The sequence below is a fragment of the Pristis pectinata genome, chromosome 5 (assembly GCF_009764475.1).
Source record: "Pristis pectinata isolate sPriPec2 chromosome 5, sPriPec2.1.pri, whole genome shotgun sequence".
Classification (NCBI taxonomy): domain Eukaryota; kingdom Metazoa; phylum Chordata; class Chondrichthyes; order Rhinopristiformes; family Pristidae; genus Pristis; species Pristis pectinata.
The window spans coordinates 108,668,356-108,680,695 of record NC_067409.1 but is presented as its reverse complement, the minus strand read 5'-3'; the positions used below and the strand labels follow the sequence as shown (position 1 = coordinate 108,680,695).

The 12,340-nt window shown below is 39.0% G+C and overlaps 1 protein-coding gene across 2 annotated transcripts in view; it reads right to left on the bottom strand.

Moving 5' to 3' along the window:
- Positions 1-3,670: 3,670 nt before the first annotated feature.
- creb5b (cAMP responsive element binding protein 5b) overlaps positions 3,671-12,340 on the bottom strand; it is a 310,784-nt gene continuing 302,114 nt past the window's right edge. For both annotated transcript variants that reach the window (XM_052016820.1, XM_052016821.1), the window contains one exon: positions 3,671-10,537. In XM_052016820.1, the coding sequence (XP_051872780.1) occupies positions 10,374-10,537 (164 nt within the window). In that variant the 3' untranslated portion in view covers positions 3,671-10,373. The remainder of the gene's footprint in view (positions 10,538-12,340) is intronic.

Here is a 12,340-nt window from a genome sequence, read left to right as displayed (position 1 = left end):
GCCCGCAAGTGTCGCCACGCTTCCAGCGCCAACATAGCGTGCCCACAACTTCCTGACCCATATGTCCTTTGGAATGTGGGAGGAACCAGAGCACCCGGAGGAAACCCACGCAGACACGAGGAGAATGTACAAACTCCTTACAGGACAGCGGCCGGAATTAAACCCCGGTCACTGGCGCTGTAATGGCGTTACGCTAACTGCTGCTGGAACTCTACAATTCACGAGTTCAGGGAGGGCTACGTGGATAATCTGGAGCAGCTCAGTATTAAGAAGGAAGACGTGTTAGATGCCATGGGATGCATAGGGTTGATAAATCCCTAAGGCAGGGTGAGATCTATCACAAGTTGTTCTAGGAAGCAAAGGAGGAGACGGATCTGGCCCTGATAGAGATTTTTGCGTCTTCAGTAGCCACATGTGAGGTGCCACAAACTGGGGAGTAGCTAATGTTGTTCCTCAGCAGGGATAGGCCAGGTAACTATTGGCTGGTGAGCTGTGCATCAGTGTAGGAAATTATTGGAGAAAATCTTAAGGGATAGGATTTGTGTACAGTTGGAAAGGCAGGGGCTGATCAGGGGTAGTCAGCATGGCCATGTGCAGGGGAAATCTACCTCACTAATTTGATTGAGCTTTGTAAGGAGGTAACTAAGAAGAGGGATGAAAGCGGGGATGGTAGATGTTGCAAATATGGATGAAAAAACACTATGATGCTAGAGAACTCAGCAGGCCAGGTAGCATCCGTGGGGGAAAAGCAGGCCGTCAACGTTTCGGTCGGACCCTTCTTCAAGATTATCTGGACTGATTTTAATTGTCTCCAGGACAGAAGGGTCCTGACCTGAAATGTTAACTGCCTGCTTTCTCCATGGATGCTGCCTGGCCTGCTGAGTTCCTCCAGCATCATTGTGTTTTTCATTCGAGATTCCAGCATCTGCAGCCCTTTGTTTCTCTTATTGCTTATATGGACCTTACTAAGGCATTTGACAAGGTCCCACATGGTAGACGGTCCAAAAACTTGAAGGAACATGGGATTCCAAGATGAGCTGGCTAATTGAATCCAAAATTGGCTTGGAACTAGGAGGCAGAGTGTGGTGGTGGAAGGTTGCTTTTCTGATTGGAAGTCTATGATCAATGATACAGTATATTGCAGGGATCATTGCTGGGACCCTTGTTTTTAATGACTTGGATGGGAATGTGGGAGGTAGAATTAGTAAGTTTGAGGTTGGTGGTGGTGTGGATAGTGAGGAAGGTTGTCTAAGGCAGAATATAGATCCGATGGAAAGTTGGGCGGAATGTTGACAATTGGAAGTTAATCCTGGCAAGTGGGTGGTGATGCATTTTGGGATGTCCAGAAGGCATAGGACATGTACAGTAAATGGTAGGATCCTGAGGAATGTGATGAACAGAGGGAGCTTTGGGTTCGAGTCTGTGGTTCCCTGAAATGTCGATCCGGTGTTGATGAAGGCATATGGCATGCTTGCCTCCATGGGTAGGGGCACAGAATATTAGAGTTGGGACATTAAGCTGCAACTTTACAGAACACTTGTTGAGATTGCACTTGGAGCACTGTGTGCAGTTCTGATTGCCACATTTGTAGGAAAGATGTAGTTGCACTGGAGAGAGTGCAGAGGAGATTCACCGGGATGCTGCCTGGATTGGAGGACTTTAGTTGTGGTGAGAGATTGGATTGCTGGGCTTGCTTTCCCTGGAGGGAAAGAGGCTGAGGGGTGACCCAAGAGAAGAGGCACAGACGGTAGATAGACAGAACCTTTTTCCCATGTTAAAATAAGAGGGCATAGGTTTAAGGTGAGAGGAAGTTGCCTCAAAGGGGATTTGAGGGGAGAGCTTTTTCTTGCAGAGAGTGGCTGATATTTGAAATGCACTGCTAGAGGAGGGTGTGGAATCAAGTGCCTGCCTCAGTGTACAAGGGGCATTTAGACAGGCATTCGAATATGCAAAGCATTGAAAGATAAATGGGAATAGTACAGATCAGCATAGACATGGTGGGCCGAAGGGCCTGTTTCTGTGCTGTACAAACCATTGACTCCATAATCTGCACTACTCCAATCTGGCCTCTTGTGGACCCCTGACTTCAAACACCCACTGATGGTGGTTATACTTTCAGCTGCACCTACCTTGAGCTCTGAACCTGCTTTTCAATTTATGTTTTAAAATATAGAGTATTGAACATAGAACAGTACAACACAGGAACAGGCCCTTTGGCCAATGATGTCTGTGCCAAACATGATGCCAAGTTAACCTAAATCTCTTCTATCTACACGTGGTCCATATCTCTCCATTCCCTGCATTCCAGGCACCAACTTCTCTCTGTGTAAAAGAAAAAAACTTGCCCTGCACATCTCCTTTAAACTTTCCCCCTCTCGCCTTAAATGCATGTCTTGTATTTGACACTTCTACCCTGGGAAAAAGATTCTGACAGTCTACCCTACCTATGGCTCTTTATAATTTTATAAATTTCTATCAGATCTTCCATCAGCCTCCGAAGCTCCAGATAAAATAACCCAAGTTTGTCCAACCTCTCCTTTATAGCTCATGCACTCTAATCCCAGCAGCATCCTGGTAAACCTCTTTTGTATTCTTTCCAAAGCCTCTGCATCTTGTAATGGAGCGACCAGAACTCCACACAATAGTCCAAGTGCGGCCTAACCAAAGTTTTATATAGCCGCAGCATGACTTCCTTGTTCTTATACTGGATGCCATCGATCAATGAAGGCAAGCATGCCATCGATCAATGAAGGCAAGCATGCCATCAACCGATAATCTTTGTCACCATCATCTTTTTTTTAGAAAAAACTCTTATCAAGTTTGTAAGACATGACCTGCCCTAAGCAAAGCCACGTTGACTGTCCCTAACTCGACCATGGTTTTCCAATTGCGCGTAAATCCTATCCCTAAGAATCCTCTTCAGTAGCTTCCCTACCACTGATGTGAGGCTCACTGACCTGTAACTTCCTGGATTATCCCCATTTCCCTACTTGAACAAAGAAACAACATGTTGTCCTCCGGCACCTCATCTGTTGCTATACAAAGATCTTTGCCGAGGCCCCAGTGATCTCCTCTCTTGCATCTTTCAATAACCTGTGATGTATTCCATCAGGCCCTCCATGACATCCACCACTATAGTACCGTACCTAAAGGTTGTGGGCCCCTCATGTCACCCCTTTGTATGCTGTTATAACAGGAAGCAATATCCAGGCCAAGTTTCCTCTTAACTATCAGAAGCTGGTTTCAGGAGAGAGGTGTGAAGGACTGCAATCTGACGGAAAAGGAAGTATTGCTTACTCCCATCCAAACTGAAGGACACATAGCCAGGAATAATGGTATACCTCACATCTACTGATTTTTGCTGGCATTTCAAAACCGTCAAGATAAAAGCACCCAAAAGGAAGGCTCCACAAAACTAAGGGAAAAATAGACGAGAATAAATAGTTGACTCACTTCACTGAGACTGCTGTTGAGCACAAATAATCATTCTGAAGTAGTTACTTATTGTAATATCTGCATTGCCATAGTGCTTTATTAATTATATTGCAGTGAAATTTAATATTTTTACAAATGCTTATCTTTTCTAATTGGATAAGAAAGAAATGTAAAAATTTAAGAGTTCAACAGATTTAATATTATTATTCACTTGCAACAATGAATATTCTCATGAAGCATAAGCTTAAAATACAATAACAAAAAAAACATAAGTGCTGAAAAACAAGTATTTACAAGTATGTACCAAATATTTACTCCTTGTACCAAGGAAAGTGGTGAACAAAATCTCTAGAAGAATACAAGATAAATGTTGTCCACACTGTGATATCAATGAGTACCAAAAGCTTATGAAGAGAGAATCCAATTTGCTGGCAGAATGTTTGCAATGATGATGTTGTTATAAGGGTTTGAAGCGGTTTAACAAGATTGCTGAACAAACAGTCTGGGACACTTTAACAAAGTGGAAGCAGCTTCAGCAGCACATGGATCCACATTTGTATATTTGGAAAATATATTCCAGATGGGTCAAAAGAAGAGAACACTGTCTCAATGATGTGCTGAGAGATTAACCATTATTTTAGACTGGAACTTGAAACACGTGGCCACAGTTACCATTGTGATTTTTAGTATATTCAGGTGCATCGACATAGCTTCAGAGAAACTAGATTTTAATGTATTTCCCTTTCACCACATTGCTAGTACACATCATTGATTTCAATTCGCTAAGCTGGAAGCATAAGGTGGTCCACCTCTGATAATGCTTTTTAAAAGCCATTTAAACAAGAAAAAAATAAAAGCAAAAGCTACATTGCTCTCATACTACCAGGTGTCAAAATCTATCATTTCAACAGAGATGATAATTATCAAACTCTCTTTAAGGCAACATAGAAGAATTTGTAGGTATGATTCGGGAAAGTCTCCCAATAAACAAACTGTTTGGTGAAACATCTGTGTTCCCTAAAGTGCCTGCATGCCTCTAATAACATTTCTAATTTTTCATAGGCAAATAAAGTACATCCACTTCTGGAAATCGATACATTTTTTGTCAAGCTTTCTAGTAATAACCATTCCAAGGAAGCATTATGGAAAGCCGATTACGATTGTTCAAGACAAAAAAAAAATACCCTTTTTAATTCAAACATCTTTATCAAACATAATTGCATTCGTAGTGCTTGTTGGGTAACATGGTTTCCAAAATAAAAGGGCCTATTAAATTTCTATTTGAGAATGTAGAAACTGGAGAGATAAGTCATTTGCTTTTTTAACATTGCACTTGGAACAAAATCAATTTTGGAATGGAATCTGATCTGTTTATAATTGATTCAAATTCTTTTGAAAATAAAATGGACAATCCTTCTCTCAAAAGTTAACGAGATATCATGTAATAGTTTCTCCGATAAGTATCAGTTAAAAAAGCAAAAACATTTCATTAGATTTTCCCTGGAATGTTGACCACTTTAGAAACTCAGCACCTTATAGCAACATCTAAATAAACTCTGACTACCATGAGTAATATTTATTTGGTCCTCAATAGTGAATAACACAGTCCACAATTTGAAGTCCATGGCTTATTTTTCATAAACTTATATTATTAATAAAACTAATATGGAATTCACTCATCAAAAATAATGAAGATGCTAAGACTCCCAACAATTCAAAGCTAATCATAGATACACTTATTATTAGGAGCAGTCTGAATTAATATTTGGGACATATCATTTCTATTGGACATTAATCAAAGCCCAGTTACAAGGTTTTGAGATTTTATACATAATTACTTGGAATATAAATCCATAGGAAATCATTTTATGTGAACCAATAGCTGATCTATAAAGCAGAATGTGGTTTTGTGGTTTTAAAGTATATTTAAATTCGGGTAGCTAAGTAATGGATTTGTTCAATGCTGCACTACATTGCTACAAAATCAAATTTATAACTAAGGCAATCCCTTGCATCAATAGGATTAAAGTTCGTTCCTGATGCTGTCATCGTTTCGTCTGAATCCACGTTTGTCCATACCCTTTGAATTTGAAGTTTGTGGCTGTGCTTGATTTTAGAAATGTGGCCTTCAAACAAAGCATTTGTCAGCAACAAAAGTGCATGAATTCCCTCCAATTTCTGTTACAACTTTCCTTTTAAAATTATAACCATAATTTCAGGGGGAAAAACGTCTTGTGGCCCTCTGCATTAGGCTTTTATGCATGAAGCAATGTGTCAGGATTAATTTGTGTTGTTGCGATAACAGACTGTAAAAGATAGATGGAACGGGAATTAAATGGGAATCATCAATGTAAACAATGTTTCTGTAATGGGGATGTGCATTAGACAGTCTCAATTTACTGACTGCTGTGCAAGCTATATTCTGTACTTTAGTGCAACCAACATCAGGTAGGTTGACAGCCCAGCCAATGTCCAATGTGTCAATCATAGAATCTTGAAAGGCAAATCTAAATTATGGGTCCACCATTCACTCTTATACATGAAAATAACAAAGTGCACAAATAAAATGCATGTTAGAGTTAAGTACAATCTGATCCTTCCCTTAGCTTAATACCCAGATTGATTCATTGAATAACATTAAACACCTTCTCCCCCTTAGATTTAAATCAGTTACAGATTCAGAACAATTGCCACATATAACACTTAGAATAATGGAACACAGCTAATCTAGACTGAAGAGGGCATCAGACAAATTGTTAAACGTGCTTAATTATTAAAAGAAATAATATAATAGAAAAAAGCTAGGAGAAAAGTTCAACTCTGTAAAGTGCTGTTCAACACGTGTAGACACTGCTTCTCTTTGAATCCTTTTTTTACACACTGGTAGAGTTTTTAAAACTGGAGAACAACCCCTTCAGGCAGTCCTTGTAAAAGCAAGAAAACTTTGTTATATTCCAATATATATTATGAATAATGGTTTCACATTTGAAGTTAATATGATTCAATGAACTAAATGTACTTGGGTCAAATCTAATTAATGCAGCTTTGATATTTAGTGAGGATAAGATGTTATCAATATTGAAATTAATTCAATAGTAAAAGTCACATTCTATGGAGCCATTGATACAATACTGTAGATTTCTACTGAAAGTACTTTTGTAATGTTTATAGTGTTTTAATCAACCAGAGATTTTTCTAATTAATATTAGAGGATGATTAACGGTCACGGGTAAATATTTTCAATGTAAAGTCCTTAACTCCTTTTCTTTTATGTGGCTGTGTTTCACATTTACTGTTTAGAACAGTTTTTATATATAGAGTGAATGCTTAATCTGCAGCATTTGCCACGGATGTTTTATCGCTATCATTTAAGAGGTGCATGACTTGTATGAATTGCAATTATGTTCACTGAGCCTGTCTGGTACATTGAACTGAGTTCAGTAAAGTTTTCTAAAGTGGTATGAGCTGAATATTATTAAAAATGTACATTAGAAGATGAGGTCTAACTTTTAATTGATGTGGGGAACCATGAAAACTCAACTTAATTTGTACATTGTCCAAAAAATATTAATGATTAACATCATGCTAATACCCATGGCTTTCTATTTACAAATGTGTTGGACCCATTTTCTTTGGTGTAAAACAGGTGCAAAGCATACCAAGTTATCCCACAAAATTTGCGCAGCTTTCCTTTTTTTAGATATCCAGGGTAGGTACCTACAAATGGGTACAAGACCAGTTTTACAAAAATGTAAATTACGGGTGTAACACATTTTGAAGGACTTTTTGAGTAATTAGTCTTAGCAGAGTGTGCAACAAGCTGTACATTCTTTGGTGGTCATGTGACCTGTACCACTGCCTCTGACATTAGAGCTGCATGGAGTTCTTGCCAGAGTTGATTCTCAGTTTTCTGCGGAAGAAAGAGTTGACAGGACAAATTACCGATGCTCATTCCATTCATTCTTGTCAAATAACAATCTGCTTGGGGGTAGGGCAACTTTTTAGTTAAATGTTTCAGATTTGCATGTATATAGCCAAAGACCAAACACCATCTCTGGGCCTGTAAAAAGGATACATATTTCTATTTGGAACCCTTTCTGCCGATTTTTGACACTTCCGTTTAAAAGGTGCCTCAAACAACCTGGTGTTAAATACTGTGAATTTCTCTCCAGTTGGAACAAATTGCAGTTTATACACAGGGAATTTTCATTTTGAAGGTTTTAACAAGTGAGATATCAGTCATACTAAACTCTCGTGTACTAGTTACTATTGTTTTATGTATTTACTCTTTTTTAAAAATGAAAACTGAGTTCAGCTATGTGTTATGGAGGTCTGATTACTTTTTGTCAACTGGTAAATGAATTATTCCAGCATCCGATATTGTTAGCACATGTAAGTATGTACGTAATTCACTTCAGTGTGATATTGGTCGTGACAATATAAAAATACTGCTCTACTGATTGAATCTAATTTTGAGCAATTAAGGAGACTCTCGTCTCTAACTGGGGATGCATTAATTTCTAGTTTGATTCTTTGCAAAATTCTTCAACAACAGTTCTTTTTTTAAAAAAAAATCTGATCAAAATTACAACATTACTCTCCAGTGCTTTGGCGCTTCAAACATTTTCACTAAAACCAGGGCTACACCATAATCCTCAACCCCTCCTCCTAAAGGTTGCATTATGTCTGGATTGGGTTCGCTTAGACTGAATTCTATCCCAAAGGGTTTGCTTTTAGGTTTAGCTTAATTCACTCCATGTGACAGATGGTATTAAATTACCAGTTCAGTGCATGTGTGGAGCTTTTCTCCATAGGAAATGGTTGGAAATTTGCGTTGAAGGCTGATGCAAGTCTTCAGCTTTGCGATGCCACTTTCAGTGCCAAGAGGTGGATGTTTTATTCCAATTTCTGGATAATATTGAATTTATACTAGAATATTTAGGGGAAAAATTGAATAGAGATTTGCAGCTTAATTGCAATTAGCCAGAATTTCAGAATTGACATGGTAATGAGTTAACTATCTTGGGAGAGATTTTTGGTGAAGTGGGAAGGCTCCAGATCTCGTGTGTGTATGTTGAGGCATAGCATTCCCTTCAAAGTTGTTAAAGAGGAAAGATGAGGGCTGATTCCATGGGGAAAGTTAAGTTTCTCCACTTTGTGTGAATGGAGCACGTGAGTAGTTGACTGGAATTGTAGAGCCATCCCCTCTACCCATGAATTTTCACACTGCTAATTAGGGTAGATGGTGAAACACTTGGTATTGAACCGGACAGCATTCAAATGAGGCAGGTTAGTTGAAATTCTCTTACTGTGAAGTTCAGGCCAGTCAGTGCAGTTCCGTTCCCAACTGCTCACTTTCACCTGCCCTCTCCGGGATAAAACCTACCCTTGTGGTTGGGCATTCCCAGCAAGATGTGTCATCAGCAAGAAGTGCAAATTAGGAAATTATAGGCCTGTGTTCCAGTGCTGTGGCCTTTCATTTTTTGGGCAGCGCTGTCCCCAAGTGCAGTTCCTTGTCAAGGCAGTCGATTCACCAATCTGCCTTCCTGCTCATTCAGCATTGTATTAATAGTCTACTCCATGAGCAGTATCCAAATTAGTCTTTATATTAACTTAATGTTGCTTTAGTTTAGGCCACAGGAAGTGCATCAGTCAATAGGTAAGACCTGCCTCAAGAATAATTGGTTCGAAGACAAATGTAAAGTCAGTATGGTGGTACGTTTGGCAGCAGACTTTGGCTTTTGATCATAATTAAGGATGGAATCAAAACTGTACTTCACAGATCATTCACTGAGATGTATACATTTTTACACTGTCGTCTTTTTCCACTAAATATGCTAAACAGTATTTAATAAAAAAAAATTAAGTGTCAGCATTTAGTCCCAAATAATATTCTTTTTGAAAACATTACTACCTTTCCCATTTGATGCTTCAAATAAATTGGGATCGCTGCATCTTAATGTGGATTATAACTAATTGACTTTATGTACAGTTCTCCAGTTTATAAGAACATCAAGTATGCTTTGTATCTGTGGCTACATTTCCCCCTCATTTGATCACAATGGTAGTTAAAGCCATATTTAAGCGAGATTTTGCTTATGTAAACTGCCGTTTGCACAAATGGAACTGTTGCACCTTGCATGAACGACGGCCACTGTCATTGCAATGTCATTAGGATGTAACTGCAGATGGTGCAGGGATGCTGAGTAGATCTTTCTTGTCAATCTTAAGAGATGATGCTGAAGTAGATAGCAAAATAACTCTTGTGAATGGAGAAAGTGATGAATGCAAAACAGATTCTTAAGATGTGCAGATAATAAAAATTACAACTTGTATTCAATTGATCATATTGCAAGAAGGGAAGACTGAGTGACATCATGTTTCTGATATTGAAATGCATTTTTCAATATATTCTGACTCAATTAGTGACTCTTATCAATTCATAAAATTTGATTTTCAGTGCAAATGAACAATTTTAAGAAATAGAAACTGCACTATGGGCTGTGTCTATAGCATAGACTGGAGGCTTCTTTTCAGTGATGGCATTGCTGTTAGATACCTTAATCCAGTTGTTAATTTGCAGATTGGTTAGATACCTAGAACTTGCCACTGGTAATAAGTGGAGACTATATACATGGTAATAAAATTCAAAAAGTTCAAACATTCTTAGCAGAATCTTCAAATTGATACCAGCAAGTTATGAGAAAGCATTAAAGCATTCCCGAGCTATCAGCATTTTTAATTGCATATTTCCCTTTTTTTTATAACTAAAAGTAAAAAAAAATAGCATTTTGATAACTATTAAAATGAATAGCAAGAGTCTTTTTTTCCCCCTAAAGTGTATTTAATTCCAGGATGATGTTGATCTTTCCAAAGTCCTGAACGGAGTGTCAATTTTTCTTTTCTCCTGCCCGCGCACCCCTGATGGAAGGTGGTACTTAGAGGATAGGGTTCCGGTCTGTTCGCTGATTCCCAAGCTGGGTGAGGGTGGAGCTGCCTACAACCTCACTGACGGCAGTTGAAGTGCTAATTGAATTGTGCTGGATGACTTGCTGTTGAGAACAAGCAGGGATAGGACTTCCAGGTGGACTGTTCTCAGGACCTGGAGAAAAATATTAGACAATCAGAATTAATACAAGCTGCAGCTTGAAAGGCAGTTGAGTAAAATATTTTGTTTTAAATAACATCCAAAATCCACAGATTGAACAATGTGCTGCAATATGGAGCACTTGACCATATTCTACTTAATATTGTGCCAAGATGGAACTAAATGTAAAACAGCCATTGCTTCAAGTGTAGGAACAGAAGGGAAAAGAAAATCTGAAAAAAATTTCCTAGAAATACACATTTTGTTGTTAGCATTTCTGGTGCCATTCCTCACTTGAAATGTTACGTTTGGAAGCTTTAACCTGCTGCACTGTTTCAAAGACTTTTCCATCTGTGGAGTGTCTGATGCTGCTTCTACTGAATGAAATTAAGCTTGGCACTATCTGAAAATACAAAAGGCACAATTCCTACTTCTCCCCCCCACACCATCCCACCAAATTCACGAAGCAGGACATTTACTAGGATCCTAAATTCAGAAAAGTGCATGTTCCCTCGGAGCTCCATTTATCATTCCCTATTGTATCTTTTTGTCTTTTTCCCCCATGTATAATTTTATTCTTGTTTGTTTTCTTTGAAAGAGATTTTGTGAAATTACTGCACGTTAAGGTTTGGTGATAATGGTTGTACATACAACAGGAATTGAACATTGTTTAGAAGTTAAGATAATTTCACTGAAGGTCCCGCAGCTGTATCAAGGAAATATCAGGAGTACTGCTTAACCCTGCAGGGCAGAGCTCCTGGACTTTGTGGGCCACTACATAAGCTCAGGCTGAAAAAAACGATATTTATCTCTAGGGAGCATATCTTGGTACTTGTGGAAGGTAACTAAGTTGTGTGGGCTGCTGCAGAAGGGTTCCATGCTGCCGAGAGTCCAGTGTTACCTGCTCTGTCTACTGTATGTAAATACCACGAATATTTGGATTGGGGGAACTAGCTCCCACCTAGGAAGGACCAACAAGCATAGGCAGAAAGTCAAACATTCCGAGACCAATCATTATTCTCTTCAGACTTATTTTCACCCCAAATGGGATCGGTATTAAAATATGTTAAGTAATGTATCTGCTCAACAGTCCTCCTGCAGTCATCTGTCAGCAGGAACAGAATACATGTCTCTGACAAGCATTCATGGTATTGCTTTACTCAATACATTGTCCTGTAGGTATGAAAATCACACCATTTCTTCTGTCATTGAATTACCCAAGTCCCTTGTCAGTCCTGGTTCAGGGAATCATTGACCAATTTACAGAGGGCAACCTGCACGTCTTTGGGTTGTGGGAGGAGACCTGCACAGTGTCTGGGAGAATGTACAAACTCCACACAGACCGTGTCTGTGGTCAGGATTGACGCTGGAGCCGTGAGGCAGAGACCTACTAGCTGTGCCACCCATGATCTGTTCTAGACCTGAAGGAAGTGTAATGTGAACCTCAGATGGAATTGGCACTATTTGGGTAAGGTAGTCCCAGTCCCAGTAGGTTGCACGATGAAGGTCAGGTACATATAGTCTGGAATGACAATCTGAATGCTTGTGCAACTTTTTCTGAGCTGGATGGTTTTCCATACATACTATGTTTTGATCCAGGGCTACTTTCTGGTCTGGGTAAAAGTGCTGAGCTGGCTATTATTCTTGAAGGTTGTAGGGTTTGTCCTACAGGTGAGTAAGTAACTTATGTATATTTGGATTGGGGGGGAACAAGAAATGGGAAAAAAAAAACAACTCAAATTGGTGAAACATTCCCAAATGCTAAATAAGATATCTTTATTAGTCACATGTACATCGAAACACACAGTGAAATGCATC